Source organism: Terrapene carolina, unplaced genomic scaffold, assembly GCF_002925995.2.
Source record: "Terrapene carolina triunguis isolate 2854851 unplaced genomic scaffold, T_m_triunguis-2.0 Scaffold580, whole genome shotgun sequence".
Taxonomy (NCBI): Eukaryota; Metazoa; Chordata; order Testudines; family Emydidae; genus Terrapene; species Terrapene triunguis.
Genome location: NW_020664931.1, coordinates 3,150,815 through 3,178,243, shown reverse-complemented (window position 1 = coordinate 3,178,243; position 27,429 = coordinate 3,150,815). Strand labels below are relative to the sequence as shown.

At 43.4% G+C, this 27,429-nt stretch overlaps 1 protein-coding gene across 1 annotated transcript in view; it reads right to left on the bottom strand.

Annotated features, from left to right (window-relative positions):
* Positions 1 to 27,429, bottom strand: part of ADCY2 (adenylate cyclase 2) — a 480,497-nt gene that overhangs the window by 232,694 nt on the left and 220,374 nt on the right. Inside the window, exon 4 of the mRNA XM_026659125.1 lies at positions 25,715 to 25,864. Coding sequence (XP_026514910.1) covers positions 25,715 to 25,864 — 150 coding nt within the window. The remainder of the gene's footprint in view (positions 1 to 25,714; positions 25,865 to 27,429) is intronic.

The window sequence follows — 27,429 nt, the reverse complement described above, 5'->3', positions numbered from 1 at the left end:
TGGGGCAATTGAGTGCGATGAGAATGACTCAGACTTTGTCGTGACTAATTTTTTTTGCAGAACCTGTGGTACAAGTGGGATGGGGAAAAGGTGTACCTCGAGTGGTCTGTTCAGGATAGCAGAAGAGCATCACCCATGGAGTCCCAACTTAATGTTGCTCTGAAGCAGTATAGATTGAAACTGTTCACCTGGGAGAACAGGTCGCAGGACGGTGTTCCCCACTGAATGAAGATTTCATTCAGGACTGAACTGTGTATCTCCCACTCATGGTCTGTGAAGAAATATCTAATGAGACTGTCTGCTAGAGAGTTTTGCACACCTGGAAGGTATGTAACCAACACTGTGATATAGTTCTGGATACACAAGTTCCTTAAGTGGACCGCCTCTACATAGTGAAGAAGAGATTTTGCTCCTCCTTGGTTGTTTATATAGAAGACAGTCATCATGTTGTCTACCATTATCTGGATGTCTGGACCGTACAAGTGGGAGGAATGAATTGCAGGCCAGTTGGACTGTCCTTTGTGCTAGGAGATTAATGTGCATCGTGGCCTCCTGAGAAGACCACGTGCCTTGTGCCATGTGACTGCCCATGTGCGCTCCCCATCATAGGAGGAACATATCTATGATTATGGTCATATTGGGTGTGGGCAGAATGAAAGGGACTATAGCAAACAACTGATCTAGGTTTGTCCACCTACAAAAGAAGCTGTGACCTTGGTGGGGATAGTTACCTTGGTCATGTTTTCTCAGGCTGGTGAGTAAACAGACTGAAGCCAGGTCTGTAGAAAACAGAGATGAAACCTGCAAACACCATTAGATAGGTACACAAGGCCATGTGGCCTATCAAGGAAAGACAGACTTTGACTGTGGTTCAAGGTCTGATGGTGACTTTTTTTGCCAGGTTGTTCATGGACTGGAATTTGCCCATAAGGAGTTAGGCCTTTGCTGAGGCAGAGTCTAGGGATGCTCCTACTAAGTCTATGAGTTTTGTAGGAATCATAGGAGACTTTTCCCTGTTTACATAAATTCCCAAGGATGCCACAAAGTAAAGCAAAGATAAGACTGTGTCATGGCTGGGTCATCAGCAACCAGGCCCAGTGTTCAGAGACGGCATGCACAATCATGGAACAGGAGTCAAGAGTTGGCCGGGTCAGGATACCAGGAGATCAGAGGGAGTAGACAAACAAGAGAACAGAACAACAAATTGGTAACAAGAGTCAGGATGGGTCAGAATACCAACAGTTCAGAGGCAGGAGACCAACTGGAAATCGGAACCACAAGTTGAATGCCAGGAGTAAAGCCAGGTCCAGATGCCAGGAAGTCAAGCCAGGGGGGCAGGAGCAGGAAGCACAATCATAGAAGATATGGGTTGGAAGAGACCTCAGGAGGTCATCTAGTCCAACTCCCTGCTCAAAGCAGTACCAACCCTAACTAAATCATCTCAGCCAGGGCTTTGTCAAGCTGGGCCTTAAAAACCTCTATAGATGGAGATTCCATCACCTCCCTAGGTCACTCATTCCGGTGCTTCACCACACTCCTAGTGAAATTGTTTTTCCTACTATCCAACCAAGACCTCCCGCACTGCAACTTTAGACCATTGCACCTAGTTCTGTCATCTGCCACCACTGAGAACAGTCTAGATCCATCCTATTTGGAACCCTCTTTCAGGTAGTTGAAGGCTGCTATCAAATCCCCCCTCACTCTTCTCTTCTGCAGATTAAATAAGCCCAGTTCCCTCAGCCTCTCCTCATAAGTCATGTGCTCCAGCCCCCTAATAATTTTCGTTGCCCTCCGCTGGACTCTCTCCAATTTGTCCACATCCTTTCTGTAGTGGGGGGCCCCCAAAACTGGATGCAATACTCCAGATGTGGCCTCACCAGTGCCGAATAGAGGGGAATAATCACTTCCCTCAATCTGCTGGCAATGCTCCTGCTAATGCAGCACAATATGCTGTTAGCCTTCTTGGCAACAAGGGCACAATGCTGACTCATATCCAGCTTCTCGTCCACTGTAATCCGCAGATCCTTTTCTGCAGAACTTCCACTGAGCTAGTCGGTCCCCAGACTGTAGTGGTGCATGGGATTCTTCCGTCCTAAGTCCAGAACTCTGCACTTGTCCTTGTTGTTGAACCTCATCAGATTTCTTTTGGCCCAATCCTCCAATTTCTCTAGGTCACTCTGGACCCTATCCCTGCCCTCCAGCGTATCTACTTCTCCCCCCAGCTTAGTGTCATCCACAAACTTGCTGAGGGTTCAATCCATCCAACCATCCACATCATTAATGAAGCTGTTGAACAAAACCAGCCCCCGGATTGACTCCTGGGGCACTGCACTTGATACCAGCTGCCAACTAGACATTGAGCCATTGATCACTACCCGTTGAGCCTGATGATCTAGCCAGATTTCTGTCCACCTTATAGTCCATTTATCCAATCCATACTTTTTTAACTTGCTGGCAAGAATACTGTGGGAGACCATATCAAAAGCTTTGCTAAAGTCAACATATATCACGTCCACCACTTTCCCCTTATCCACAGTGCCAGTTATCATAGAATCATAGAATATCAGGGTTGGAAGGGACCTCAGGAGCTCATCTAGTCCACCCCCTGCTCAAAGCAGGACCAATCCCCAACTAAATCATCCCAGCCAGGGCTTTGTCAAGCCTGACCTTAAAAACCTCTAAGGAAGGAAATTCCACCAGCTCCCTAGGTAACCCATTCCAGTGCTTCACCACCCTCCTAGTGAATTTTTTTTGCTAATATCCAACCTAAGCCTCCCCGACTGCAATTTGATTCCATTACTCCTTGTTCTGTCATCTGCTACCACTGAGAACAGTCTAGATCCATCCTCTTTGGAACCCCCTTTCAGGTAGTTGAAAACAGCTATCAAATCCCCCTTCATTCTTCTCTTCCACAGACTAAACAATCCCAGTTCCCTCAGCCTCTCCTCATAAGTCATGTACTCCAGCCCCCTAATAATTTTTGTTGCCCTCTGCTGGACTCTTTCCAATTTTTCCACATCCTTCTTGTAGTTTGGGGCCCAAAACTGGACACAGTACTCCAGATGAGGCCCCACCAATGTCGAATAGAGGGGAACGATCATGTCCCTCGATCTGCTGGCAATGCCCCTACTTATACTTATCTCATCATAGAAGGCAATCAGGTTGGTCAGGCATGATTTGTCCTTGGTGAATCCATGTTGACTGTTCTTGATCCCCTTCCTCTCCTCCAAGTGCTTCAAAATGGATTCCTTGAGGACCTGCTCCGTGATGTTTCCGGGGACTGATGTGAGGCTGACCAGTCTGCAGTTCCTGGGTTCTCTTTCGTCCCTTTTTTAAAGATGGGCACTACATTTGCCTTTTTCCAATTTTCTGGGACCTTCCTCTATTGCTATGAGTTTTCAAAGCTAATGACCAATGGCTCTGCAATCACATTAGCCAATTCATGTCCAGCTTTTTAAAATAGTCTTAAACCTGTTCTTTCACCACTTAGGGCAGCTCACCTCCTCCCCATACTGTGCTGCCCAGTGCAGCAGACTGGGAGCTGACCAGGTCTGTGAAGACTGAGGCAAAAAAAGCATTGAGTACTTCAGCTTTTTCCACATCATCTGTCACTAGGTTGCTTCCCCCATTCAGTAAGGGGCCCACACTTTCCATGACCTTCTTGTTGCTAACATACCTGTAGAAACCCTTCTTGTTACCCTTCACATCCCTTGCTAGCTGCAACTTCAACTGTGCTTTGGCCTTCATGATTACACCCCTGAATTATTTTTATAGTCCTCCTTAATCATCTGTCCAAGTTTCCACTTCTTGCAAGCATCCTTTTTGTGTTTAAGCTCCCCGAAGATTTCTCTCTTAAGCCAAGCTGGTCACCTGTCATATTTGCTATTCTTTCTGCATATTGGGATGGTTTGTTCCTGTGCCCTCAATAAGGCTTCTTTAAAATACAGCCAGCTCTCCTGGACTCCTTTCCCCCTCATATTACCCTCCCAGGGGATCCTGCCCATCAGTTCCCTGAGGGAGTCAAAGTCACAAGGCACACAGTCCAGAGCAGGGTGGATCCCAGTTGCATGGGCAACTTCCTGTTCCTGTGCTGGGTTTATATAGAAGCTGTGAACCAATCAGGACCCCCAACATTCTATCAATCAGGTTCCAGGATTGAAGTTGTCAGTTAGGGCTCAGCTTCTGCCCTAGCAACTGTTAGCAGGTCACTGGGTGGAAGGCAGGAGCTTACTAGCTCTTAAGTGTCCTGTGCACTGGCGTTCAAGACTTCCGGTTCTTTACAGACTGCTGACTGAACTTCCTAGCTCGCGATACTTGTTAGGAGCCCACTGTCCAGGTACAGGAAGATGGCATAGGTCCTTCATCTCATCTGATCCACCACCACTGAGAAGACCTTCTTGAAGACTCATGATACTGTTACCAGTGAGAATGAAAGTACTCTGAACTGGTAGTGCCCTTGTCCTACCAGAAATCTGAGGAACCTTCTATATGTCCACATAAAAATAAGCATTTTTCATATTGAGAGCTGTGAACCACATACCCTTGTCTGGGGAGGGAATTATGGATGTCAATATAACTATGCAGAATATTCATTTGCAAATAAAAATAATCCATGGACATAAATAGAGAATGGGTCTCCATCCTCCTTTTTTCTTTGGGTCTATGAAATATTGGGAGTAGAATCATTCCCCTTGATGTTGAGGTGGTATTCACTCTATACCCCCTCACTAGAGGAGAGAATTCACCTCATGACAGAGGATCACCTAATAAGAGTGGTCCCTGAAGAAGGGCTGAAAAGGGGGTTTGTATGGCAGAAAGGAAAGAAACTAGAGCGAGCGAGAGTGGAGGATATCCAAAACCAAACTGTCCATTTTTTGCCCCCCAGTTGTGGGTGAAGTATGCTAGGTGTCACAAAAAGTTCAGGGGAGGAACATAGGGGATGGCATCACCAGCGGTATGCCGTTCTTGAGCATCCTGTCAAAAGTAATCACTAGTTGGTGGATGAGGTTGAGCGGATAATGCCAAAATGGAAAAGGCTGCATACCTCGGTCTTTGTACCTTCTGGTGTTTGTGTAGCAGTTCTTTTGGATGCTTGTGACAGAAAGGTTGTGGGGGAGGCCTTGGCTTATACACTTGTTTACAGTGTTTCCTCTTTAGAGCTGGGGCCCAAATGCCCAAGGAGTAGAGGACGGTCTTGCTGTCTCATCAGTCTTCTTGTTAAAGTAGTTGGACTCAAAGGGCAAGTCATTTTTTGTACTCCAGAAGCCTGTGCTCACTGTGTGGAGAATTATGTTGTTGTTGTTGCAGCGCTACATTTGATATGAAATGTTATCATTTATACACATTACATTAGGATTACCAGCACAATTTCTAACATTCACCTACACTACACACACTGTAGTGTAGCAGGGACATGTGGCCATATATGAAAATGAGAGCTACTAAACAAATATTGCAGAATGAAACTTGACAGCTCATGTTGACAAAAAAGATAGAAATGGTACAGCCTACATAGCCCATTGCAAAGTCCGTCAACAGGAAATGAGCAACCATTTTAGTCTATATAAAACAGCATGGCTTAAAACATTTGAGGTCACCACCATACAGATGAATATGATTATATAGACATAAGATTTAGGCCAAAATTTTCTAACCTAAGTGCCCAAATTAGGTTCTTACATCCACATTTTGGCTCCTATATCAGATTGGACTTAATGTCAGAGGTGCTGAGGATTACTGTTTTTGTCTATTCTAAGGCCTGGTCTACACTAGGCTTTTATGTCGAATTTAGCGCCGTTACATCGAATTAACCCTGCACCCGTCCACACCACGAAGCTATTTAGTTCGACACAGAGCTCTCTTAAATTCGACTTCTGTACTCCTCCCCAACGAGAGGAGTAGCGCTAAATTCGAAATGGCCATATCGAATTAGGCTAGGTGTGGATGGAAATCGACGCTAATAGCTCCGGGAGCTATCCCACAGTGCACCACTCTGTTGACGCTCTGGACAGCAGTCCGAGCTCGGATGCTCTGACCAGCCACACAGGAAAAGCCCCGGGAAAATTTGAATTCCCTTTCCTGTCTGGGCAGTTTGAATCTCATTTCCTGTTTGGACATCGTGGCGAGCTCAGCAGCACTGGCAACGATGCAGAGCTCTCCAGCAGAGATGGCCATGCAATCTCAGAATAGAAAGAGGGCCCCAGCATGGACTGATCGGGAAGTCTTGGATCTCATCGCTGTGTGGGGCGATGAGTCTGTGCTTTCAGAGCTGCGCTCCAAAAGAAGGAATGCTAAGATCTACGAGAAGATCTCAAAAGCCATGGCAGAGAGAGGATACAGCCGGGATGCAACGCAGTGCCGCGTGAAAATCAAGGAGCTGAGACAAGGCTACCAAAAAACAAAGAGGCAAACGGACGCTCCGGATCCAAGCCCCACACATCACGTTTCTACGAGGCACTGCATTCCATCCTAGGTGCGGCCGCCACCACTACCCCACCACTGACCGTGGACTCTGAGGATGGGATATTGTCCGCGGCCGGTTCCTCGTCGGACATGTTAGCGGACGGGGAAGATGAAGAAGGAGATGAGGAGGACGAGGCAGTCGACAGCGCTGGCACCGCTGATTTCCCCGACAGCCAGGAGCTCTTCATCACCCTTACCGAGATCCCCTACCAACCATCCCCAGCCGTTAGCCCGGACACAGAATCAGGGGAAGGATCAAGCAGTAAGTGCTTTAAACATCTAAACATTTATTTTTAACAGAACTGGAATATTTATAATATTAACAATGTGTTTTTCATGAAGTTATTTAAACATCTAAACTTTTATGTACAACAGAACTGGAATATTTATAATATTAACAGTGGGTTTTTCATGATTTCTTTGCCTTAGGCGCTTAACTATTTAGTCCCAACTATTTAAAAAAAATCAAACAATGTCTGGTTTTTCATGATTCTCCAGCCAAAAACGCTCCACTCTTTACTTCCTGCCAGTGCAGCTACACCAAAATACGGTCTATATGGCCGGGGATCGAGACGAAATCCTCATGGGAGATCTCTACGTAGCTCTCCTGGAGGTAATGTTCAAGCCTGGTCATCAGGTTCCTGGGGAGAGCTATCTTATTTGGTTCCCCATGGTACGAGACGTTTCCCCGCCACGACACAATCAAGTATTCTGGGATCATCGCACAGCACAGCATGGCAGCATACGGCCCTGGTTTTTGCATGCTTTCCCTAAGCATGCGTTCCTTCTCGCTGTCCGAGATCCTCATGAGGGTGATGTCGCTCATGATGCCCTGCTTTGAATTAGGTAGGGGAATGTTAGTATTGGGACTGCTTTACAGCCACGCGGTGGAGGGAGAGGGGCAGCATACAGGGATCTTTCCCTGGGACAGCCGCGAGGGGGTGGGACAGGGGCAGAGTTCATGCTAGCCTGATTGCTGCCAGCAGAGACTGGCATTGCTTTCAATGTGAAAGGAGGCCAGTGCTACTATTAAAGTTTTAAGCAGCCACAAGTCTACGGCTTACCATGTTTGCCTGCTACAGAAGTTCAGGTGTCCTGCTCTGCTTCTCAGATCGCCACTGCAAGACCCCAGGCACTGAAGGCGAGGGCCGAAAATTCGACCTTGTCCTGAGTGCACATGTGAGAGGTGCAGTGCATGGTCTTGTTCACAGAGAAAGACTATGTTCTTTGTTCACAACAAAATTTATCTGTCTCAGGAATTCACTCCCTTTTTCCCATTCCCACAGACACATCTGCGACTGTCTCCCACCCCAGCCTGGCATCACACTCCCAGAGGCTAGCGCAGATTAGGCGGAGGAAGAAGACGACGCGTGAGGACATGTTCTCAGAACTAATGGGCTGCTCCCGAGCCCAGGCAGCCCAGCAGACACAGTGGAGGGAGAACTTGTCCCAAATGCACCGAGATATCATGGAACGGGAGGAGAGGTGGCGTCAAGAGGACCAGCAGGTGACTCAAACGCTGCTTGGACTAATGAGGGAGCAAACGGACACGCTCCGGCGCCTTGTGGATGTTCTGCAAGACCGGAGGCAGGAGGACAGAGCCCCGCTGCAGTCTATCTCTAACCGCCCTCCCCCGCCACCAAGTCCCACATCCCCCTCACCCAAAGTCCAAAGAAGGAGGGGCGGCAAGGGCCGTTAAAACTTTCAGTCAACCCCTGCAGACTGCTCAAAATTTGAAAAGTCCTTTCCTACCCACCTCACACAAGTTTCCCCCCCCCCGTTTCATGTGTGGTTCATAATAAAATATTCGTTTCTGTTAATTACTGTTTCCATGATTTTCTTTTGGAGGACAGTCTGTCTGAAGGGGGGGAAGGGGCTTGGTAATTGGACAGGACAGTCACCTTTAGCAGGGTACAGAGGCGGGGGCAGGTCCAGCATCAGGACACATACACAGTGCAGTCACTAGTTACCCTGGTCAGTCTGGGAGGTGGTTTTCATGTTCTGTGGGGGGGGGGGGGGTTTGCTCTGTGACTTTGTGGTGGGGGAGGGCAGTTACTGATCTTATGCAGCGGTCCTTATCCTGGATCACAGAGCCACGCAGCAGGGGATCTGTAACCCTCCTCCCACTGCCAGAAAGTCACATAGCCGACACATACATGCAGTCCCGCCCAGGAGTGCTGGCAGGCTCCGTTGAAACAACCAGTCCACCACTGCGGAGCCTGTCATTCCTGGAGTTTAGAAGCATCATTTGCATCAGAACACTAAACCCGCCCCCCGCCACAGTCTGCATCCCCGGTTTAAAACGTTCCCGCGAAAACAGTAATAAAGACAAAGGTGTTCATTAACAAAACAGAACAGATTTTATTTTTTGGGAAGGGGGTATGTGGCTGGAGAGGATAGTCAACATAAACTGGGTAAAGAAACGGGGGCAGGTTCAGCTTCTGTGTCCACAAACTTAACAGTCACTGGTTACCCTGCTCAGTCAGGAACCTAGCTTTCAAAGCCTCCCGGATGCACAGCGCGTCCTGCTGGGATCTTCTAATCGCCCGGCTGTCTGGCTGGGCGTAATCAGCAGCCAGGCTATTTGCCTCAACCTCCCACCCCGCCATAAAGGTCTCCCCCTTGCTCTCACAGAGATTGTGGAGCACACAGCAAGCTGCTATAACAATGGGGATATTAGTTTCGCTGAGATCACAGCGAGTCAGTAAGCTTCTCCATCTCCCCTTGAGACGGCCAAAAGCACACTCCACCACCATTCTGCACTTGCTCAGCCGGTAGTTGAAGAGTTCTTTTTCAGTGTCCAGGGCGCCAGTATAGGGCTTCATGAGCCAGGGCATTAGCGGGTATGCTGGGTCCCCGAGGATCACTGTAGGCATCTCCACATCCCCAAGAGTTATTTTGTGGTCCGGGAAGTAAATACCTTCCTGCAGCCGTTTAAACAGACCAGAGTTCCTGAACACGCGAGTGTCATGAACCTTGCCCGGCCATCCGACGTTGATGTTGGTAAAACGTCCCCTATGGTCCACCAGTGCTTGCAGCACCATTGAAAAGTAGCCCTTTCTGTTAATGTACTGGCTGGCCTGGTGGTCCGGTCCCAGGATAGGGATGTGAGTCCCATCTATAGCCCCACCGCAGTTTGGGAATCCCATCGCGGCGAAGCCATCTATGATGACCTGCGCGTTTCCCAGGGTCACTACCTTTGAGAGCAGTACCTTAACGATTGCGTTGGCTACTTGCATCACAACAACCCCCACGGTAGATTTGCCCACGCCAAAGTGGTTCGCGACTGACCGGTAGCTGTCTGGCGTTGCAAGCTTCCAGAGGGCTATGGCCACTCACTTCTGGACAGTCAGGGCTGCTCACATCCGGGTGTCATTGCGCTTCAGGGCAGGGGACAGCAACTCACAAAGTTCCAGGAAAGTGCCCTTCCGCATGTGAAAGTTTCGCAGCCACTGGGATTCATCCCAGACCTGCAGCACTATGCGGTCCCACCACTCCGTGCTTGTTTCCCGGGCCCAGAATCGCCGTTCCACAATATCCACATGACCCATTGCCACCGTGATGTCCTGGGCGCTGGGTCTCGTGGTTTCTGACAGCTCTGTGCTACTCTCCGACTTCACGCCCTCACGGCGGTGCCGTAGCCTCCTCGCCTGATTTCTCTGCATCTGCCTCAGGGAAAGGTGTATGATAAGCTGCGAGGCGTTGAGAACGGCCACAACTGCAGCGATGGTCGCAGCGGGATCCATGCTCGCAGTGCTGTGGCATCCGCGCTGTCACTGATCAGAAAAGTGCGCGAACTGATTTCCCGACGGCGCTTTCAGGGAGGGAGGGAGGTCGGTAGTGACGGACGGATGACGACAGTTACCCAAAAGCACCCTCTACACATTTTTTTACCCAGAAGGCATTGGCGGCTCGACCCAGAATTCCAATGGGCATCGGGGACTGCGGGAACTGTGGGATAGCTGCCCACAGTGCACCGCTTCCAATGTCGACGCTTGCCCCGTTAGTGTGGACTCACAAAGTCGAATTACTGTCCTTAGTGTGGACACACACGTTCGACTTTGTAATATCGATTCCACATATTCGATTTAAGTGAAATCGAACTACCCTCGTAGTGTAGACATACCCTAAGTATTTGTAAAAGTATCTAGAGGTGTCTGAATAAATGATTTAAAGAAATATGAATAAATGTGTACTTTGCAATCATAACATATCCTTTATCTCATGTTGATTTTTGTACTATATAATTTCATTTTAAATCACCATAGATGTCTACTACTTCACCAGTAATAGATCTGATGTCATTTACATAAATTGACATAACATGAAAGCGACAAAGAAGCAATTATAATTTGTAGAATTAGCCTTCCTGCTTTGAACTCCCAGGTAAAATCAGATAAAAAAAATTTAGGGCTGTTCTCTAAATCTAAAGATTACTTTTTGTCAACACCCTGAATCTTTGATTAAGTGAATCTCTGACTCAATAATAAGATCAGAATAATTATATTTTTACATATTATAATATTATCAGTGTTACGGAATTATTTTAAATCTGGATTCATACCTAGAGGGAAATGATCTATAAATGCATCAGGGGATGTATGCTTAATATGTAACAACATGTATTTATGTACAAAATATAGACTACACAAATTTCCAAAAATTCTTTATGATCATTGACAAACGTACAACCTTGAATGTGATAATAACAGTGACTTTTATAAATAAAACTGATCATCATTATTATTTCTGGTGGTGTGCTTCCATAAACAGCATCCTGTGCACACAGCAGGGATTAACAAAAGTTTGGGATTATTTTGCAATGACTGGGAGGATTTTTGTTGATGAAGATGTAATTTATTTAGTAATAGAAAGAGGACATGACATTATTAAAGGGGACACCATTTCCTTTTTCATTTCATTCTCTCTGTTTGGAATCACAAGTATTCATGTATTTCAAGACACCTGGCTGTAAAAAAAAAAAAATCCAAACCACTGAATAAATTGTGCATCAAATGAGGAAGCTTTGGAGCTTGGTTGATCTGAATTACATGACCACTGATAGCTAAGGGAGTTCAATCTAAAAAGACAGACATACTCAAATGTACTACAGAAATTCTGTTTTCTTCTGTTTCCCTATTTTAACTTTCCTTTGCTGAACTAGTATGTGCAGTGTTACCTACTGAGAATTCAACTACTCTGTGAACTAACCCATTAGGTGATTTGTATGCAAAACAACATTCACCATATCGCAGCTCTGGAACAGAAAAAGGTATGGTTTTGATTATCTGGATCATATAGGGGTTACCAAAAGCCTGAGTCACCTATTAATTTAATCTTATACAAGAGGAGTGGGGAGTAGAGGATGACAATTGTTTTAAAAGTGCCATTTTCTCAAAATGCAAAGTGCAAGTGAATGAACAGATTCCAGAAAGAAGCAAGGAGGTTTTTGTTTTGTTTTTTAAAGAACAAAACTTTACCTAATAGCACATTTACTACAGAATCACAGTTGCACTTGCAAGACCCTATTATACTTCCATTTGCTCTATTTAGCATCCCATTCTATCTTTAAAATGCCCACCATTTGGTCTGAAATTCCTCATCTTTGGTTTTAGGCTAAAGATGATTTTGTGAGAGTGTTAGGGCTAGCTAGCTTGTTCAGTTGTAGGGCTCTGAAAATGTTACATTGTTAATATTTTAAAATGTATCTATTTAGACCTCTAGTAACTCAAAAGCAGTTGGAGTTGAAGACTTGCAATTTTCACATAAAATCAGGGTTCGGTACACAATTGTATTGTGTATTGGCTCTTCTTTCATGCTTGCTGCCTTCTTGTGCTCCAGAATCTAGGCTTCCATTTAAATGTAATCTTTATTAACTATTTCACTGCTCATCAAACCATGTAAGACAGGAGATGGAGGATCATATTAAGAATGTCTACACAATCTACTGTGAGTGACAGCTTGTTTTGGCACCACAAGTCTTGGGAGATACTGCCAATTTCCTCCTCCCACCCACACTCACCCACACCCCATCGTAAAGAAGGGGCTATGCAGAACCAGCAGGGTAAGTGAACCCCATAATGGGGCATCAAACTCGTGCAATAGTAACAACCCCCATCCTAAGCCTTCAGTGCAGACTTTTACTACTTGGGAAACAATTAATTACATTAGTTTCTGATCCTGCTCTCATTGAAGTCAATTGCAAAACTTCCATTGTCTCCAGCAGTACAGGATCAGGTCCTAAATTGTCAGCAGAAGACTATTATCCTATGTGAACAAGCCACTAGAGAAAGGTGCATAACACACTGAAAAAATGGGTGACCTATACAGAAGTATACACAGACAGCATAGCCAACAAATATATAGCAGATTCTTGCTATGAAGCAGTGTGACATAGTGGATGGGGTTTGGGTCTTTCATAGTAGATAACTGTGCTCCCTTCCCAGCTGGTGTGACCTCTCACTGGGGTTTTAGATATTTATTAATCATAAGAGTTGTAAAGGGTATAAAATCACACCAGTCAGTAGAAGAGTTGATTCTAGAACTCATGAGATCCTGCTTTCAAGTTATTATTAATTATATTTGTAGCTGCTCTATTGGGTGCTTGTGCTGCTCCATGTGGTCCCTCCAGAAAGAAGGATGGACTTCTGGAGTCATGTTTTGGTTCAGGAAGGTGGTCAGAGGAAACAGCTTAGCTTTCTTCCCCTTGCCTCCCCTCCACCATTAGAGCTGCTCTGGTGGATGAACGGAGTCTCTGCTCCTGTGGTTTCCCAGAACAGTGTGTACTATAGGGGCTGAGCCTTAGAATATTCAGGATTTTTGACATGGTGCCAAAATCAAGTAGTGGCAATTCCAGGCACAGCAGGAAAACGATAATTTTCCAAAGTTTTTACTCAGTCATATCTGAAAAGAATATCATGGGATGAACAAAATACATCTCTCTAAGCCCAGAGCATTTTCCCTGTCAGATATCAAAGCCCTGCTACAAACAATTGAGCTTCTCAAAAAAAGGTTACAAAACTATTTTATAATGGAAGGTATTATGCAACCTAAATATTGTCAGGAACCAAGGCCTACAGCAGAGCTAGTCTCCGGGCTGCCTCACCAGTACAGCTGGCCTACAGCAGACTGTCTGACTAGCCCTGCCACCTGACTGGCTGCGGAGGCCAACAGGCTGGCTTTTAAGCCAGCAGCAGCAGCAGCTCACTCACGCCCGCCATTGTGCCGGCTCATGTGTTACTTTGTTCCTGCTACTCTTGCCTTGCAAACTCTGTCCTGTCCCTGCTTTGAGCGCACCCCCGCCTTGCCTTCCTCCCTCCAGTTCCTGCCCTCCCATTTGATCCTTGGCTCTGGCTCCTGACTATGGGATCCGGCTTCACCCTCGGCTCTAGTATCTGGATTCTGCCTTCCGGTTTGACCCTTGGCTTTGGCTCCTGACTACTGACTATGACTCTGACACCAGCCATTAGGCCTGCTGCCTGCTCTGACCACCAGGCTAGACCACCATGTCCCAGTCAGCTGACAAATACAGGGTTTGCTGTCAGCTCCCCCTTTAATATTCTAATATTTCGTGCCAATGACTCTTCTTATTTGAATATTACCTAAAACCTCTATTGATGCAGAGTTTTTATAAAGATGTAGGTCAATAGAAAGTGTTGAGTTACAGCAGTCTGTGGCTGTGTATCTTCTTGCAGAATAAGAGATGAGTGCAATTCCTTTGAATTTCTGGTTCTATGTCTGACTGATGGCACTGAGGATTGCTGAACTTCTCCATGCTTCTCCTTATCTCTTCTTGACTTTGCAAGGAAATCCACCAGTTGCTTGGTACCACTGGTTGGTTTCCTTTCAATTGTACCATAACACTCTGCCTCATGACATGTGATGCAAAGAAAAATATTTGTAATTTCACTGTCTGGATCTAGAAATCCAGCAAGTTTTCACTGGGTGCTATATTCTCACCTACCAAATGAGGTGGTGCTTAAGAAGCTGGCAGCTGATTTAGACACCTACTGGGGTGCACTTCTCTATCAGTATTCAATGGTATTCTCACTGGTGGAATGAAAATGTGGTTACTTTTGCCTCCAGTCTACATGAACTAGCTGTCTCAGTTCAAACAGTCCCTTCTTCTCAAGTCAAATGACCTGACTCTGAATAAGACAGCAGACATTGAGGTATAAGTAGAAGCAGCACAAAAGGCATTTAATGAATTACCAGTGTTAGTTACTATAGTGTCTTTCATACATGTCCATAAAGTCTAGCAATATTCTCATCACACAAGCAATACTGCGGTGATGGCAGATAAATTCAACACAATACCCATGCCCAGAAATATCCAGCACTGTTGCAGCATTGCAAGCAGGGCTTTGGAGCTGTGCTCTGGCTCCGCTCCAGCTCCAGGCAAAAACCTGCAGCTTCACTGCTCTGGAGCTGCTCCGTGCTCCAGCTCTGGGCTCTGCTCCAAAGCCCTGATTGCAAGAATTGTAATAAACTGAATCTTTGTGCAAGAGTGTCACACTTTTTTTGCCTCAGGCTCAGCTGAACTGTCCCCTCCAACTGTGATCAACTCAATCACCTCTCAGACTACATCCTTCAAATACCATAACAGTTTTCTGGACAATTTCCTCATTCAGATTTCCAACTGAACCAGCTGGCCAAGGAGAGAGCTCACTGTGGTTTAAGAAAAGAACAGTGACTTACCCTATAAAACTGTGTTTTTTCAAGATGCAATTAGTGAGGATCCCACTATAGGCGCTCATGAGCCTTGTACATGTAAGCTTGGATTCTTTTCTGCATGACAGTGTCTGTCAGGGCCACACATGCATCCTGTGCTTCCTCATGCTCCTATGCATGGGCATAAAGGGTGGAGTGACCACAACACTCCTTTGGTTCCCTTGCAATTCAAAGCCCATGTTAGCTGAGGCTCTGAAAGTGGAGATGGATGGCAGGTGGTGGGATCCACACTGACAATATCTTGAAGAACCACAGTTACAGTAGGATAAGTAACTGCTCTTTCTTCTCTGAGTATGCATCAGTGTGGATACCACTGTAGGTGACTGGCGAGCAGTATCCTCTCAGGATGGTGGGAATGAGGCATATCAGCTGTGTCAGTTGAAGCAAGTACCACTCTCCCAAATTTGGCATCTGATCTAGCAGTTAATTCCAGCATATAATGCTTGACAAACACAAGAAGGTTGTTCTACATAGCTGTCCTGCAGTTTTCAGATATCAGTACACTTCAGAAGCAGGCAGAAAATATTGGTTGGGCCTGGGGGAGTGAGCCTTAGTAGTCTGTGGGGAGAGATACACCAACTAGCTGGTAATACAGATTCCGACACACAGCATTACCCATTTTGACAGCCTTTACAATGAAATAGCATGGCCCATGGAGTGGCCAACTCTGGTCACAAATAGACATGGGAACAGCAAAGGATTTGGTTCTATCAATGTAATATTGCAAAGTTCTGGAAACATGCAGAGTGTGAAGTTTCTTCTCCTCTTGTGTGGAATGAGATCTTGGGAAGAACTTAAACCGCTCATTCAGTGGTTTAAATGAAACTCTGAAACTACCTCGGAATGAATTTGGCACGAGGTCTGTAATGCGATATATGGGGGTTCTGCCAGGAGTACCTGAAGCTCGTTCATTCTCCTGACCAAGGTGATGATGACCAAGACCACTGTTTTGAGATGGATGAAGCACTCTGAGACGGACTCAAAGGGTGTCTACATAAGCTTTAGAAAAAGTATGTTGAGGTTCTATGCTAGAGCAGGTTCTCTGAGCGATGGATAAGCATTCATTGGGCCCTTGAGAAACTTGGACACTGTCAGATGAGAGAAGACAGAAACCAATTGTACTGGTGGATAATACATCAATATTGATGTCAGGTAAACGCTGATTGAGCTAAAAGAAGGTCGAGAGTGTTTCAATTGCAGCAAATAGTCGAGGATCTTTGATGGTAAGGCATGAATGAGAACTAGACCATATTGGGTAGCCCATACCAAGAACCTGTTCCATTTGGAGAAGTAAGTTTTCCTGCTCTGTACCAGGATTTCTTGAACCTGTTAAGAGCAGTATCTTTCCATGGAGCTTAACCAGCTAGCACCAATGCCATCAAGTGTAGGGACTTCAGGTCCAGGTGGAAAACTTCACCTGATCTTGTGACAACAGGACTGGGTGGCCTGGGAACCCGACTGATGGTTGTGTGGACATTTGTAAGAGGTATTTCAGCCAGAACTGCCTAAGTCAGTAGGGAGCTATGAAGATGAGCATAGCCTAATCTTGTCTGGCTTTGGTAATCACTCTGATTCTGCTTGTCTTCAGTGGGAAGCGTATATACCCAGGCCTTGATTGCACTGCAGAAGGGTAGCATCTGGCAATGATCTCAGGCTCATGCCATCTCCGGAACAGAAGTTCAGACACTTAGCAAAGAGGACTATCAATGGAGCCCCCCAGTGATAAAATATCAACTTGGTGACAGACTTTAGCAGTGAACACCTGCAGTTGGTGACAGACTCTGTTTACGAAGTCTGCCAGGTTGTTACTGACTACTGGAAGGTGCAGAGGTACTGGGATTATGACGTGCAGTGGCACCATGTAGTGCATAGCTGATATGCTGCCCATCACACTACACTACTGAGTATTGCAGGACAGGGAGGAACTCCACATGCACCACTCTGATAGCTCTGAGTTTAAAGAGCCATATGCAATGCCATGTCCTCTGGGGGCCATGTCCCTTGCATCTCTAAATGGTCCAGAGCTCCCCAGACTGACTAATGCCAAGATGAGGGAAAGAGTCATGTTGGACATTTTTGGGATGCAGCCACCAGTCTAGAACTGAGAGGACATCAGATGGCATTAGGACTTTCTTGCTTACGGGGTGTATTGCAGGGGAGTAGACTAACCTGGGCCAGAGTTGTAGTGACTTCAGGTGAAGTCTAGCAAGTGTGGCGCACATGTTCATGCAGACATATGGCATAATCATGAGAGACAAGTTCGTATTGTTGTAACCAGGTGCATTTTAACCATGTTCAGTAATGACTGAAGTGGGAGGAATCTGTCCTCTGGCAAGTAAGGCCTCATTGTCATGGAATCTATCCTGGCCCCTACAAACTCTATCATCTGTGATGAGATAAGAAACAATTTCTCACTGTTCACCAGGAAGTCCAGTGGAATGAAGAGAGAGAGGGTGCAGTTGAGGTTTGTCAGTGTTTCCTTATGTGATCGACCCCAGACAGTTGCCTATGCAGGGTTAATCATGGATTCCTTTCTTTTTTAGGTTTGCCACCACCATGCAAGGCATTTCATAAGGACTCTCATTGCAGTGGAGAGTCTATTTTGTACTGGTAATGAATTGGCCCCACTGTAAATCTCAGGTACTTCCTGTGGAGCAGGTGGATGGCAATGTGCAAGTATGTGTCCTGTATCTCAAGCCACAAGCCAGTCCTGAGCCACAAGAGATGAAATGATGGCTGCAAGTATTATCATCCTGAATCTGAGGCAGCATATGTACTTGTGCAGTCTCCTGAAGTCTAGGGCAGGAAGAATAACCCTTTTCTTCTTCTTCAGAATAAGAAAATGTTAGGAGTTGAAGCCTATGTCCCTGTATTCTTGCAGCAGCTCCTCTATAGTCCCCTAACAAGGCCACTTCTTGTTCTAATAGGCTGTCAAGGAAGGATCCCTGTAAAGTGATGAGGAAAGATAGTGTGTAGAGGGCAGGGAATGAATATGGATGGGGTAGCCATAAGCAATGATGTCTAACACGCATTTATCATCTGTAATCTTTACCACCTGTAATGGAAAGTGGTGAGGTGATTTCCAAACGTCTACTCTGGGTACATGCATGTGTGAGTGCAACAGATAGAGATTTAAAAGACCAAAACCAAACTTTATTTATAACTGCTTACAATGTAATTAAAATAACGATTCCTCCTACTGCTTACTCCCCGTCTGATGTTTTAATGCTCAGTAGTGAACTGTCATGTCCTAAACAGAGGATGATGATTTTGGGAAACAAGAAGCAATAGTGTAAAAGCAAAAACATGAACTCATGGGGGAAATTCTTTTTTTCATGCAAATACAAATGATACATTATCTGTTTTAGGCATTAAGTGAGCTTTTATGTATTCATTTTTATGTATTAGTTTAACAGAATATTTTTCAAACTTTTCCATTCATCGTTAACAAGTTTCAACATCTTAGCAATTTGGAGTGAGACACCTTCATTTTGGATTCATTTTAAGGTAGTCCATGAAGACTTTTCACTCTTGTAACAAATGATATGTTTCAATGAGACATTTAAAACCCCACTCAATAATTTGAAATCTCTTTAATTTAAATCTGTTTTAGCTTGAGAGATCTGTTTCTAAACCCATTATGACATTGTCTCCTTTTCAAAGAGGGTATCTGAGAGAGCCCACTGAATGTCACCATCTCTATGCACTTCCTCCCCACTACACTGTAACAATTTCTCAAAATATTTTTTCTGTGTCTCATAATGCAAAGCATCAGCAAGAAGGGTAATTATGCTAACTACTTGTCAATGTCAAAATCTAACATAGCTTTACAGATTGATTACCCCTGCTAATTGTCAGCAAGGGTGTATCAGTGAGACAAATAATTTTTATAAAAGGGTATTTGAAATGCATATGCTGCAGCAAAGTTTCATATGTTAGAAGGGCAGGGTAATTTCACATTTCATTTTATATTTATTAATGAGAGAGAAAGAAAAGATGAAACAGGCACATATGAACAGGTAGGAATTCTGTATTCTGAATGATACCTTGAACCACAGATGACATACTGTGTCAGTGAAACTAAAATCCACGGTTAACATAACCATGACTGACAAAGTGCAAAATATGCTAATAAGATACTTGAGAAGGATGCCATCAATGTTGTCATCAATTTCTGGGCCCAAGGGGCGGTAGTAAGTACACCCATTCCCATTGTACAGCTTCATTTTCTCTCCCTTCTCCTTCCCGTTTCACCCTTTACTGTTGAGAATGTTCAGGACTCCAGAGTCCACACTTTAAAACCTGATGGACCCCATGAGGATCATCATTTATTATATGGAGATATACCTATCACATAGAACTGAAGGGACCTTGGAAGGTCATTGAGTTGAGGCCAGTCCAGTCCCCAGTCTTCACAGCAAGACCAAGTACTGTCCCTGACAGATTTTTGCCCCAGATCCCTAAATGTCCCCCTTAAGGATTGTATCAAAGGGGTGGCCGTGTTAGTCTGGATCTGTAAAAGCAGCAAAGAGTCCTGTGGCATCTTATAGACTAACAGATGTATTGGAGCATGAGCTTTCACAGGTGAATACCCATGAAAGCTCATGCTCCAATACATCTGTTAATCAGGTGCCACAGGACTCTTTGCTCCTTAAGGATTGAACTCACAACCATGGGTTTAAGCAGGCTAATGCTCAAACCACTGAGCTATCTCTCCCCCCAAAGAAAGATAAGCTTGTGGAGGTGAACAATATGCAAAGGAGTCAAATCAAGATTTTTTTTTTCACCCATGAGTCGAAGGATTTTCAGTTCGTTAGATTTTCTCTGCTCAATCTACATTTCAGAATGGACAGTTGACTTTTTTCAGGTAAATCTAAAGCAACTTAAAAATTGGGGGCACCATGAAGAGCTTTGTACAACCTAATTTAAATTTATAGGGACTTTAAAAGTCCAGCAAATCTTACAACGTATTAAGAAGACTAGGATATTATTATTACAATTACATTGATAATGGAGGATCTGCTCCCACAGAGGGCATATTACATACAGAGGAATCAGAAGAAAAATGAGTCTCCAGGACACCTTAGGTGTATTGCCACTCCAGCCACTGACTCATCTGAATAATACTTCGTGTTTGGCACTTTACAAACCTTACTTAATACAGTCTCACAATACATCTGTTAAGCACATGGATAATTGTGTGTGTGGCATGGAAGAGCCTGGGTGATCTCTTCCTGTCCTCACACTCTTTTAAAAAAACACATGGAATTTCCCAGGTAATACAGAAAAAACAACAATCCATAAATGGAACTATTTGGCTTGACCTTACTGGAAAGCCTGGTCCTGCATTAAATCACAGAAATGCAGGGCTAGAAGGGATGTGAAGAGGCCATCTAATCCAGCCCCCTGCACTGCAATAGTAAACCTAGACCATCCCTGAAAGGTGTTTGTTCAACCTGTTCTTAAAAGCCCCCCAATCACGGGGATTCTACAACCTCCCTTGAAAGCCTATTACAATGTTAACTATCTTTACAGTTAGAAAGTTTTTTCCTAATATCTAACCTACATCTCCCTTGCTGCAGGTTACACCAATTATTACTTGTCCTACCTTCAGTGGACATGGAGAACAACTGATCGCTGACATTTTTATAGCAGCTCTTAATATATTTGAAGACTGTTACCAGGTCTCCCCTACCTCCAGTCTTCTTTTCTCAGTTCTTTTAACCTTTTCACATATGTTAAGTTTTCTAATCCTTTCGTCATTTTTGTTCCTCTCCTATGGACTCTCCAATTTATCCACATCTTTCTGAAAGTGTGGTGTCCCAAACAGGACACAGTACTTCAGTTCAGGCCTCACCAGCTAACTAGAAAACAAAAAACCCAAACCAAACAAATGTGTGTATACATAATATATAAATACAGTGCAAAATTTAACTCAAGCTCAACTATGTTGAATAAACTATGTAGGTATATATGTACATGTATAATATTTCTGACTCATGTATTTGACTACATATATTCACACACATTTCACCAGTTATTAATGCATTCTGGTAATATTTGTCTTTGTCTAAACAACCCAGTGTGACTTGCCAGTTGAAGTTCTGTGGTGATTTTGCAGAATGCCTTTTCAACTAATTTATTTGGAATAGAAACCAATTTACATTCTTAAAAGCAATTCAAAAGATAAAAAATAGACCAGAGCTCTGTATGCTTTCTTAAAAATAAGGGAAAAAACATCACATGATTTATAATATGAATTGCAGTTCAGCATATTTTTCAGTAGCAATTATAAGTTACATATTGTCTATGCATGCAAATTTGATGTGGTGCCCAAAGCACTTAGAAGCACATTCTTCCTGTACTCTTTATTCAAGCAAAACACCCACTGAAGTAAATTAGAATTTTGTCTGAGCAAGGTATGCAGGATGAGGCCCTTTAATTGCCATGCTACAAACTTTTTGTTCTAATGTTTTGCCTTGATCAAATTTAATTGGGCATTTTTAAACACTTACCCTCTCCTACTTTTTAATATGTCTCATTCCTACAGCAGCAAAACATTAACACTAGGCCACAGTAGAATTTAATTTTTCTAATTGAAATGTAACACTGCAGAGCAACTTTTGTATCCTCTCAGCAACACAAGTAGCAATAAAAGACAAAAATAAATTGGTCCTTTACTCATGAGCTAAAAATGTTGCAGACGCAGCTTGCTCAGCCACTGTAGGAGGGAAAAATTCATATTGTTCTGAAGCTACATATCATTCATCATTTTACCTATCTAGATATTCATACAGCATTCACCACCATGATAAGCAGCAATGATGGGATTTCAAAGAGCTACACTTCTTCCCTTTTCAGGTGGAAGACTTGCAGATGTGAGACTGGCAGGTTTGACACAAGTAATTTAAGTGTGGGGGAGAGGGAAAAAGAGAAGATCCTTGGTGGGGAAGGGGTAGAGGTGGTGGTGGTCATAGGGAGGATACAAACAATAATGTGTTTATAAGAGAACATCACTTTGAAAGCAGTTCTCCAATCCAGTTCAATTTCATCTATGCCACTGACCCACCTCAAGTTACCTATAAAAATGTGGAAAATCAGAACTGTAGGAAGTTATTCCTAGGTTTATATATGAGTCAAAGTTGATCATTAATAACAAATAAAATCTCTTAATTGGATATACTGCATGTTTATTTCTACTGAAGACAACAATGAAAATAAAGCCTTAGCTTACTATAACAAAGGCAGTGAATTTTCCACCATTGGTCTATAATGATTGACAGAATACATTAATGAAAGGTTGTTGTTATTACTGATTTACACTTTTACATTTTGTCAGGCTCCCAATATTGGGACTACTGTCAACACAACCCTGACAGGCAATATAGATCAAATACCCAACACAGAGTTGTAAATGTGCACAATTGCTTCCTTTCCACCCTCACAACCCCAACCACTTTTGACTGATACCTTTGTGGAAGTTTTGGGAAACCTGAAGTTGCTTACTGGTACCTTCTCAGAGATATTGATATCCTTGAGCAGATAATGCACACTGAAGGAAACCTCAGGCTAAAACTAAATCTTGTCCTACATCAATGACTTTTAAAACATTTTTCTACCCCTTTCAAGTGCTACTCTAACCCTTTGTACCTAAGGACTTTGCACTCACAAACTCCCTTCCCTGATTCTGGTACTAATTAGACATATCAACACACTAGCTGTACTTGGAAGAGAAAACAAAAATGAAAATAACACACTGGTCCTTGATACTCAGCTTTGGGCAAGGAGCACACAGCACAGCTCAGGAGGGTGAAAGGTTTAGTTCCTCAAACATAAATAAGAGTACCCTCATTCCTATTATAAATTATGCTGGTTGGCGATGGCCTCAAGGAGCCATGATGGCAGCTGGGAACTGCTGTAGGGATATAAAAGAAGGTACTAACAGTGATTTCCCCAAGTGACAGTGACCCCCCCCCCATAATTTGTCCCCCACACTTTAAAATCCAACAGTTTCACCAAGTACAAAAATCTTTTGGGTCTTCTGTTAAAACTTGTAAGCTACTGTCTGTAGAAACCATTGATTGTATCTGTCCTGTGAAAGATACTTTATCACTATGTAAAACTTACAAATAAGTTAATTGACTTTGTTCTTGAAGTAATTGATACAATGTAAACAAATGCTATAAGCCGTTAAGTGACTTTTACTTCATTGTAACAGCAACGGCTCCTAGGAACAGACCACCACCCTCTGTGATTAAAGGGCCGGGAGTCTCAAATGAATTAGCACACACCCCGAAAGTGGTGGAGACAGTAAATTAAAATATGGTTAAGATATGGAATGTATGTTGATGAATGCTTGATGTACATGAATGGTTAGGGAGGTGCCAGCCTAGAAAGGAAGTATCCATCGGACGAAGAATGTGTAAAGTGGACCACCAGAACCCCCGGAGTGTAAACTGGGATCCACCCCATCACCTGGAAGGATGAGAAACACAAACTTTGGACAGTGTGGAGCCATCAGGAATGTGCCCAGGAATGTGCCATCCGCTGATTGAGTCAGCAACAGCAAAATGAAACAGCTCCCATAGACTAACATAGGAATTAATTCCTATAAGAATGGACTCTCAAGACTGAGGATTTTGAGTATCTGGTTCTGCTGCCAGCCTCCAGGAGCATCAGGTGCACCTGACACAGACTCGGCTCCATCCTCATGACCAAGATACCTGGCCAGTAACTTGGCATGAGCAACTTCTAGGCTGGTAACTATAACACCCATACAGAACTTAAATAAATGATTGTGTGAATGAATATATATATATATGTATGTGTGTGTGTGTGTGTGTGTGTATAAGGAATAAGTAGTGATAGGAATAGGTAGTCAAACAACGTTGTTTACTTTTATCTTTTGCTTTATCATTATATTTACAATAAATGTGGCATCTTTGCCTTATCCTTCTTAATGAGATCCTGCTGGTTTTTATTCTATTGGTATAACACTGCCAGAGCACAGGGAAGACCCATATCCACTTTCCCCAACCACGTTAGCTGCAGGGAGGGGGCTCATCATGGGAGCAATTACACCAGCTCTATAACACTGGAGGATTCCTCTACCTTGGAGTGATCCTCCTGTGTGTCTGGCTACGGTCGCTTTGCTCCCACAGCATGGCCCAAAGCAAGAATAATTCAGGGACAGTCTGGGGCATTATTACATGAAAAACACCGTGAGAAAATGTATACAGTAAAACATGCACGTTTATTACAACATTGCCAGCAACAAAACCACCTTAGCCAATGCTCCACGCTGCTAGTGGAACATTATAAATATCTGCTCCTACACAACCATGGACACAGCAGCACCTGATGCAGATTTTGCAACTGTCATTAAGGCTTTTCTTACTTCTGAGGCTTTACTACTGTAGTATGACCTACTTAGGGCTACCCTAAAAGTACAACCTGGAAACTTCGGCTACTATGGAATGTAACTGCCCATCAGAGCAAGGTTGGCAGGAGGAACATGTCACACCTCTTCGCACGTGTTTGCACGGGCTTCTTGTGGCATCTAGATTCAATTTAAAGTATCAGTGATGATCTTTAAAGCCCAGAATTGTCATGGACCCAGGTATTTATGAGACTGTCCCCTGGCCCTCTATCCTGTCATAAGAGTTAAGATCAGCTGGGAAACACTAACTATTGGAACATTCATTTGAATATTCCACTTCTGGCAGCAGGGATTTCTCAGCCCACGGCCCCCTTATTTTGAGTTCCTGATCCTTAACAGTTCATAAGAGTCTGAATCTAGTGACTTTTAGGGTAAGATGCAGTTATCTTGTTTAGCATCTGATGAGATATTTTGTGCTTTAAATTTTTGTAACTGTCAGGATGACAGGCACTATGGAAATTGAAAGAGAAAGAAAGAAAGAAAGAAAGAAAGAAAGAAAGAAAGAAAGAAAGAAAGAAAGAAAGAAAGAAAGAAAGAAAGATGTCAGCCTTTTATTCAGCTATTACAATAAGTGACAGATACTCTCATTATGAAATTCCCCCAGCTCTTTGTTATCCTACTTGAACCTTAGAACTATGTCACCTGACTCATCTGTATTGTAGATTGAAATACATTTTTAGGACAATACAGCAAGATTTTAGAGCAGTTCTGTTGGACAGGGAGAACGGATATTTCCCAAAGGCAAAGATCAACATCACATGGCTGATCCAATCAGAAGAAAACAACTGACAGTCCTGAATACAGGTTCTATGTAGTGCCTTCACCTTCCATTGCCATAAAATATTTTTCATAATGTAACTCAAGAGAAGAGGCTTAGATGATAACAGAAATAACAAGTAATTTTACATTCAGATGAAAAATGTGACAATCATTAAACAGATTTTGCACGGAGTTTAAAGCAAAACTTCCAGTGACTTAATCAATAAGCTTTCTTGTACTGACAAAGTGGATTATGCTCTGATAAACTTTTTTTTTTTTTTTGGAAAAGCAACAGAATGGACCAAGGTATGGGAGTAACTTTACCTGCTGCCGCTTCTCAAATTCCAACTTAATGCGGGACTTGATGCAGTTGCAGGTGTCCTGATATGTCTGCTGCAGAGCAAGTTCCATGAGGTGCTTGTGGTATGCTCCTGCCAGGTTTCCACAGATAAAAATGATAGCATTTGCCAATATCTAAGGGGGTAAAAAAAGAACAGGCGAGTCAGTGAACTTCTTTAAATGAGATATCAGGAAATAATCACAAGCAGCAGCAAAATAGATTTTTGTAGTTAATGTGTTTTGTTCCTGCTTGAAGTTTATATTTAATGGACCTTCTCCTTTCAAAAAGCCCTATTAATTACAGTCACAAAATCCTCAGAGATGACTTGTTTTGTTTTGTTTTCATTTTTTTAAAAACAACTTAGAACTCTGATGAACAAATGTGTTTGCCTGTTTTATGATATACTGAAAAAGGAATTCAGTTCATGTTCTATGTGCAATATTGAGCATTAATTAGGTGCTGGCCTGCTTTACTACTGCTAAGTGACAGTCTTTGCTATTAATAACTATGTTATTGTTAAGGTCTTTCAATAGACCATTTTCTTTAGTACACCTTCTACCCCGATATAACACAACCCGATATAACACGAATTCTGATATAACGCAGTCAAGCAGTGCTCCGGGGGGGCGGGGCTGTGCACTCCAGCGGATCAAAGTAAGTTCGATATAACGCAGTTTCACCTATAACACAGTAAGATTTTTTGGCTCCCAAGGACAGCATTATATTGAGGTAGAGGTGTAGTATAAAGTATGTATGATTTGTTAGGGAAGAGCCAACAGGACTTTTGAAAAGAGAAATCATTCCTCACCAACCTATTATAATTTTTTGAGGGGGTCAACAAATATGGACAAGGATGCTCCAGTGGATATAGTGTACTTGGACTTTCTGAAAGCCTTTGACAAGGTCCCTCACCAAAGGCTCTTAAGCAAACTAAGAAGTTGTAAGATAAGAGGGAAGGTCCTCTCATGATCAGTAACTGATTAAAAAATAGGAAACAAAGGGTAGCAAGGCAGGATACCAGGCTAAATGGATCATTGATCTGATCCAATATGCCAGTCAGTTTTCAGAATGGAGAGAGGTAAATAGTGTTGCCTCCCAGGATCTGTACCGGGACCAGTGCTGTTCAACATATTCATAAATGATCTGGGAAAAGGTAAACAGTGAGGTGGCAAAGTTTGCAGATGATACAAAATAACTCAAGATAGTTAAGTCCAGAGCAGACTGTGAAGAGTTACAAAGGCATCTCACAAAACTGGGTGACTGGGCTACAAAATGGCAAATGAAATTCAGTGTTGCGAAATGCAAAGTAATGCATATTGGAAAATATAATCCCAACTATACATACAAAACGATGGAATCTAAATTAGCTGTTACCACTCAAGAAAGAGATCTTGGAACCATTGAAGAAAGTTCTCTGAAAACATCCGCTCAATGTGCAGTGGCAGTCAAAAAAGCTAGCAGAATATTAGGAACCATTAGGAAAGGGATAGATTAGAAGACAGAAAATATCATAATGCCAATTTATAAATCCATGGTACACCTACACCTCGAAAACTGCATGCATTTATGGTCACCCCATCTCAAAAAAACCCACATATATTTGAATTTTAAAAGGTACAGATAATTAAACAAAAATGATTAAGGATATGGAACATCTTCCGTATGAGGAGAGATTAAAAAGATTGGGACTGTTGATCTT